At 33.3% G+C, this 8321-nt stretch overlaps 1 protein-coding gene across 1 annotated transcript; it reads right to left on the bottom strand.

Moving 5' to 3' along the window:
* Nucleotides 1-6466: 6466 nt before the first annotated feature.
* On the bottom strand, nt 6467-7035 carry LOC112511505. The gene has a single exon (XM_025117147.1). It carries the CDS (start codon nt 6934-6936, stop codon nt 6682-6684), a length of 255 nt encoding a protein of 84 aa, XP_024972915.1. The 5' UTR covers nt 6937-7035; the 3' UTR covers nt 6467-6681.
* Nucleotides 7036-8321: the final 1286 nt, after the last annotated feature.

Raw genomic sequence — 8321 nt, 5'->3', positions numbered from 1 at the left:
TTTTTTTTTTCTTCATGTCTTTTAATTTATTCAAGTGTGTTAATAAATAAATAAATGAAAAAAAGAAAAGAAAAAGTGAAGTGGTGGTGAAGGTGGGGTGAGAGAGAAAGGGAGGAGTCAGAAGAGATTCCCACAAACACACCAATCATCCTCTCATACTCTTTCTCTCGTGAACCTCCTTTCTTTCTCTATTTTCCCTTTGCCAATTCCTTATACTTACATCCTTCTGTAWCTATATATTCCCTCTGCACTGCACACATTTTTACAAGTTAAWACAGGTAGATTCTGTAGTAGCATAAAACAKATTGGATTGTTCTGTCAATATTGTTTTTCRTTTACTTCGATAATCTTCAAATGGGTTGGTCGGGTTGAAAATGATTTGAACCAAAAGATAATTCAAGATTGTGCAGTGTCCATGTGACATTCTCCAACAGCAGATTAATTGGGAACAAACACAGATTGCAAATGGTCTAACTGAACACAGATAGTGATGGCAGTAGCATGTAAACAAGTTGATGGCAGTAGCATGTAAACAAACACAGATTCTAATTTTAATTTTATATTGTATTGTTAATTAATTATAGCCAAATATTTAAGTATTGTTGTGTCTCAAAAGTTACCCAAAGGTCTGAACACAGATAGTGATGGCAGTAGCATGTAAACAAGCCATAGCAGTTATAGTCCCACATAATCACGACTAAAACAGGTATAGTCCCAGGTAATCACATAGAACTGAAAAACCAGTACAAACCATCATGTTATTGTGCAGAAAGCATAATGACAGTTGAGAAACGACATGTTGCATGGTCTAGAGTTGATGCAGACAATATCTGCTTACCATGCCCTCAGGGGTTGAACTCTGGGACAATATACTAAAATTTGTTACAAATAGCAGTTATGAACAAGCCATGAAGCATTGGTGCTTCCAATAATTCTAATTGGTAGACTGGTGGTGATAGAACTTACATGGAAGGGGGGCTCTATTCAGAATCTGGAAAACAAAATTGAGAGCTTAGCCAAGCAGCACTGAAGATCATAATTTTCTGTGAATTATGCAAGCAGCCCTAAACCCCTGAAATAAAAATTCTCATGTTATGCTTTTTAAGCAAAAATCTTGCTTCATCTCTAACTAAGAAATTATATAAGTAGCACAGTTGATGTATTACTTGGCTACAAAATTGCTACTTACCTAACTAACTTTGGTTTCCCGATCCACTTTCTTATGTGATTTACTTCTAGCAATATAGGATCCACGGTAAAATTACTTAAGAGTGCATCTCATGCTACAATGGGTCCTACCTACCTGTTAGAGATGGATCTCATCTCAAGCTAGGGGCCTTATTGAACCTGGTTATCCTCTGAATAATTGTATTCCAAGTGGGAGAAATTCCTTTATAATAGTAGTAATGCCATTCAGTTAGAACTTTACTGAGATCCAAGTAGAGTTGTTGTGCCCCTACCACAACCCATCCCCAAAAAGAAATCAATATTCTTTGCTTGATCCTGCAAAGGGGAAAATAATGGTGCTCATCTAGAGTTCTTCAGAAGACTTATGCAGCTTGTTGAGCATCCAGTAACACCCCCCACACTCACACACCCCCAAAAAAATAATAAATAAAAAGTGATATTAATAGATAGAAGTTTATAGTAGCTGCTTGTAAAAGTGTGATTGAAGTTTTGGCATAATGTTACATCATTTAAGATTTAGTTCATTGTCAAGTTGTTTTCATCATCACAGAAAACCACAACAGTGACAGTAAAACAAAACTTGTAGTGTTAATTTTAAACCAAAACACAAGTGAAGCTGACAATGGCAGGAAGGGCACCATAGTTGAAGGCAAAAAGAAGCAGATCTATTAAAAATATGGACAGCTTGGAACAGGTGATACTCAGCCGAGATCACAACCAGTGCTTGTTCAAGGATTATCCAGCCTTACTTTGGTTTGTTTGATTTTTACATAATTGATACCTCTAATACATAGCCATTCATCTTCTATTGTTCAACACACACAAATATGTTATTGTAGCAGAACATAATTGATAGCTAAATAGGTTATAATTAATCAGTAAAACATGAATCAACAAGAACCCTAGCAGATTCATATTATGTTATTTATTGAAGAATCGCTAGACGTACCTGTTGCTGTTGCTCGAGGAATCGATGCATAGAAGAGAAACCAATTTGATGATAGACGATTGATTCGATCAATCGGAGAGTAGACTGTGATTGAGCGAAGATCAATTCGATGATAGACGAGTGATTGAGCGAAACGATTAGAATGAGGGGAAGCAATGTCAATGATACCGAAAACACTTTACAATTAGAACGAGAGAAAGCGAGTGATCAAATGTTCGATTTCGTGGAAGGAAATTTCATAACCGGAAGGAACGAGGGGAAGCGATGAAGAAGAAACCCTTTACAATTCTTTTCCTTATTTAATATATTATATATTTAGTTTTGATTATTATATATTTAGTTTTGATTATTTTTAATATTAATGTTTTAGATACACTTTTAAAGAGTAACTAAACATTTTTATTTAATTTTAAAAAATTTAAATTTTTTCTTAATTATTAGAGAAGCTTAAGAAAATGTTTCTAAAAATTGTTGAAACTTTTTAGAGACATTTTTTTATAAAAGCTTCTCTAAAACTTTTAACGACATTTCTTATAACGTATAATTAGCCTATAAATCCTTCTTTAAATGTCGTCCAACCTTTAGTTACATTTCTTATTTTTGTCATTTAAATCTTTCTCTATAATGTAGCTTTAGATACACTTTTAAAAGCTTCTCTAAAGATTTCTTCTCTAAAGCTTATTCCTCTTGTAGTGTTAGTTCTTGGAGTGACCATATTTTCTTTCCTGGGATGTGTAGAAGCTACATATTTTTCTGGTTAAAAAACCAGATAGCCTCTACTACATCCCTCACACCTATATAACAGATTACTCTTGCTACTTTTCCTTTTTTACACCTCGTAAGAGAATGCTAACATATCCAAAAATGCGCCTACCCTTAATGACTATTGTTATTACAACCTTTCAAAAACAACTACCCAACCTACCCCTTTAGTCTTTCTAGTCAACGTAACTAATAGCATCCCTCTGGGGTATATCAGATAACCATATAATATAAACATGTAAATAAAAATATGTAATAAAATTGGGTGTATTCTAGTCAACGTAACTAATATCATCCTTCTGGGGTATATCATATAACCACATAATATAAACATGTAAGTAAAAATATGTAATAAAAATGTGTGTATATATATTATATGTAAACTACATAATACAGTAAACAGTCTCTTGTAAATCTAATTGTACATTATATATCTCTAACAGAACCAGAATTCATTAAGGTGTACAAAGATCTAGAGGTTGATCTCTTCTTATTAATTTGGTCTATTGTAGTGGAGTTTTTTGTTCTTGGAGTGACCATATTTTCTTTCCTAGGATGTATAGAAGCTACATATTTTGCTCGTGAAAAAAATCAGATACCCTCTGCTACACCCCTCACACATATATAATATATTACTCCTGCTACTTTTCCTTTTTTACACCTTGTAAGAGAATGCTAACAATTCCAAAAATGCACCTACCCTTAATGACTACTGTTATTACAACCTTTTAAAAACAACTACCCAACCTACCCCTTTAGTCTTTCTAGTCAACGTAACTAATAGCATCCCTCTGAGGTATATCAGAAAACCACAAAATATAAACATGTAAGTAAAAATATGTAATAAAATGGGTGTATATATATTGTATGTAAATTACATAATATAGCAAATAGTCACTTGTAATCCTAATTGTACATTATATATCGATTCAAATACACAAGACTCAAAGGGAGTATGAGTCATTATGATTATATTTTAGGCCTAATATGCTTTTCTTGATCTTTTTTAGGCCAAGAAACCAGGAACTGGATTGAAATGGATACATAGTGATGGTAGACATAAGTATTTGAGGTGATTAAAATCACATATTTACCACTCACAAACAATACACCACAGAATAAAAGGTGAAAATATTTGGAAGAACAATTCATACCCATCTGAGAATCTAGGAAAAAGCTTACCTACAACTTTTGGTTGGGCGGCCTTCCACACAAATGTTTTTTGATTTGTAAAGGAGACATTGAAACCTGAAAAGAATTATTTTCTGTCACTCCACATTGTCGTACCGATTGCTATACATATATGAAACGTAGAGGCAAACAAATAATCAATTGCAATTGAAAACAAAAAAAAATAACCAATGGAGTAAAGATGGAAAGCTGTAAATTGAAGCTCCTTAACTTGAAAAGATTTTGGGCCTGCAAAAGAGAGAGAGAGAGAGAGAGAGAGAGAGAGAGAGAGAGAGAGATTTCGACAACCACTAAATAACAAATATATCAACCATAAAAAATTGGAAACTATAACAAAGAGAATGAATCCCCAATGTTTACTTTGTGACTCCAAAACTCACCGAGTCTTCTTCTAGTGGCATAGAGAAATTCTGTAAATGAGACACACCAAAAAAAGATTATTGTAATCTAAGCATAATAGGTTCACAAAAAACAAAAACATAAAAACTAACAAAGAACGATTGAATAGAGTGGAATAAGAAATAAGGAAACAAAAAAGACTCCACCTGAACTGGATGTAAACCAAATCTCACATTCCTGAACCCCTCCACTTGATGATTACGTGCATTCCTTCAACAGAATATAGCAGAGCCACCATAGAGATGGGATTGAAATAGAAAACGATCCTAACCCTAACACAATACGAAAATAGTCCTGACCCTAACACAAAATGGAAGAAGAGAAGGAAGATGCATTGCAGTATTGGAACGATGGATCGTTTCAATTGAGTGGAATAAGAACCCTGACTTGAAGAAATCAATGAAAGCCTGAATCATCTTCTTGAAAGAAATCAATTTTAGGGAGGAGAGTCGAGACTGTGTCAGAGATGAAGAGGCATAGATGAATGTTGGAAACGAAGCGTCAACAGGGAAAAGCAGTCACGAGTTGTACATAATGCATATCACATTGCAAGACTCTTTAAGAGATTTAAGACTTTTTACTTTATGCATTAGGATTTGTTTTTAAGACTTTAAGACTATGTGCATCAAAAGATAATACCTTATGCATTTAAGATTATTTTTAAGACTTTTATGAAATCTGGCTTATAAGGTATTATAGATAAAAACACCTATGGTTTATTATGTGCCATATAAAACATTTTGTTGAGAATCTTTAGAATGTTATACGACATTAATTTATAATCATTTTCACTTTATAAAATACTATTGTAAGAAAAATATTCAAATTATTTATTAATAGATAGTTTTTTTAAACTCTTTTTAGATGTTTTATTATTATTAATATAAAATATTTATACACTATTAAGCAATTCAAAGTTTACATTTATTGAATATTTAATATGTTGTTTAATGTAAATAAATGACATAAGACTGTTATGTACATAAATAATAAAGTTTTTAGGATGCTAATAAGTAAATATATCGGCCAAATTTAAATCTCAAACAAATGTTCTGATATTTATGAAAATGATGATATTGACGCTTTTGATACTATTGTCTCGATAGTTTTATGAGAAACGACAAATCATGATCGAATGGATTTTATGCTTTGATGGTATTTATAAATGGTTTACGTTAATGAACTATTTAGATGATCATAATAACAAAATAAACAAATAAAGTTGACCAACAACAAGAACAAAAGGATAGTTTATCGAAAACCCTAATTTTCAAATATCAATATATACAAATACATAACATACATAAAAATATACGACATGGATCAACTATTAACATTTATGAGCGGGATTTGTTATATGTTTTTGTGTTACCGGTGCTGCTCTTCTTGCTTTGTGGAATGTATTATGATTTTGTATCCCACTGATCAGCCCACGAGTTATAATTGTTGTCTAGTACCATTTTAGTTCGAATGTCTTCGATTTTTAATTCGATAAGCACAAGAAAATTGTTTAATCTTATGAAATTGTTTCGTATGATACTTTTCTTGATAAAGTTGTTTCATATGATACTGTTTTTGATGAAGTTGTTTTATATATAATGCTTTAATGAAACTGTTTAATTAATGTGTTTCCTAAAATAATATAATAAAAATGATGATATTCATAATTAACACCCTCCATAATAAAAATGACTAATTAATCTCCCATATAATATGAAAAAATGAAAAAAAATATTATTAATTGAATGAAATTTGCACGGTTTATAACAAATAATATGGTTTACAAAGTAAACTTCCGCTATATCCATACTATATTATATAATATTTAACCCATGTTGTCTCATCTCATTTTTGTCTCGTAACACATCAAACATGTGACTATTTATTTTTATCTCATGACACACCAAACATAAAACAATTTAAATAAAGTAATTAAATTTGAACGTTTTTATAAACCATCTTATATTTTGAAAATTATAAAGAAGAAACCAGATGGACTATATTATATTATGAACAAAGATGAAAGGGGTAGTTGGTACATTGGGAGGTAGCTGAAACAAACCATGATCTCCAAAACTCAAGCAGGATATCCATCTACATCTAGACATAGTCGGCGTGCGCAACCTAAAGTTGAAATACTAACATGCGCATACCAAACCCCTACACACATATACATACACACGAACGAACGATCAGTGTTTTTGGGTGGTTTTGTGATACTTGTCTTTAATCCATTGAAGACCAACAGAAGTGCCCTGTTTCACCTTCTTAGCACCAGTCGCAGCCACCTCTTTCGTCTTCCCGAATCCTTCTCCCATCTTCTTCCCGTATTTTCCAGCCATCCCTCCGCCACTGGTTTTCTTATTGTAATCAGCAGCAGGCGACGGATCTGGATTGTGATCCCATTGATCGGCCCATGACGTGCCATACGAACCGTTTCCTGACATCCTTCTTCTGCTTGATCGAACTTCTGTTATTTCTCCCGCGAATGATCACTCAATTTCTCGCCTCCAGCGTCGTCTGTTTGGTCAGATAAAGGAGGCGGTGCATGTATTTATAATCCTCCCTCATTTGACTTGACTTCATGCGAAAGCAATGAATCAATTCCCAATATGGGTTGGACCAGGCCCACGTTATCTTGCGAAAAGACAATCCTACCCTTTGCCTTTTCTTTTCCGCGTTATGTCTTTCGGTCAAATAAATCGCAAAATCCAAAGTCGGTTTCATTATTCTTATATACGTTATACCTACTTTTTGGTTTTGGTACCTACTTTTTGGTTTTCGTCCTTTCAATTCGTAAAGTATATTTTTAATATAAAAATTCGTGTTTTTTTAATTCGAACGAGTCTCTTCCACTAACATCGTTAGAGGAGGCCCTGTTAAGTTCACCAAATGTCCCTTACGTGAGGGATATTTTGGTCTTTTTATCCATCTTCATCTTCCACCTTTTTCAACATTAATTAAAAACCCTTTAAACGTAATGAAACCCAATGTGCAACACTTAAATTTGATGAAACCTTAATCATAAACATGTAAAATCAAAACCCTATATCATATTTATTTATCCAAAAAAAAACCTCAAGAGCATATGAATAACAAAGAAATTTGCACACATTTATAAAATATGGAGATACATAATCAAATATCTAAAATAAAATCAAACCCTAAACCTAAACCACCAAATTTAAACTCAAAATCCAAGTAACGGAAATCAAACCCAAGAGTACAAAGAACAAGATCTTCTAGAACCATAATTATAACACCAAAATTTGTTCCCCATAAGACTAAAGAAGTGTTAGTTAACGATTATCAATAAGTAAAGCAGAAACTGGTTCTTAGAAGGAGAAGAAGACTGAAAGAAAAGCTGAGGCTCGTGTTTGACACGATTCCCTTAAACAGATTCGGGTCTGTTCCCAGGGTACAACAGCCGGAGCAGTAGCACTGCCGGAGTCGGCCGACTTGCCTGGAAAATGGCTGAAAAGTTGTATGCAAACGGAAGAGCAGGGTGTATGTGAGGTTCGATTGAGTTGCGTGTCTTCAAACCGGGAATACGGCAGCATATATATACAGGAAGAACGTAACAGCATTTTAATGGCAATTATCATATTAAAATTGCCATGAAAACGCATCAGTTACTTAAACCGAAAATTAATGCGCCAATTAAAACGATTTCAGTTACTAAAACTAAAATCAAGTTTGAAAAAATAAAAAACAGACCAGATAAATTTCAGCAAAAACTGGCTTTGCACGACCTCGGAGCTGCATTCGTGTCCGCAGGTCGCGCCCACACATGAGTTCGGCAGATTTAGCCTACGAAACCCACAATCCGCAC

The sequence above is a fragment of the Cynara cardunculus genome, assembly GCF_001531365.2.
Source record: "Cynara cardunculus var. scolymus isolate 2C chromosome LG 4, CcrdV1, whole genome shotgun sequence".
In the NCBI taxonomy this organism is placed as follows: Eukaryota; Viridiplantae; Streptophyta; class Magnoliopsida; order Asterales; family Asteraceae; genus Cynara; species Cynara cardunculus.
The sequence above is the reverse complement of the archived record's forward strand: the minus strand, read 5'-3'. Positions and strand labels throughout refer to the sequence as shown.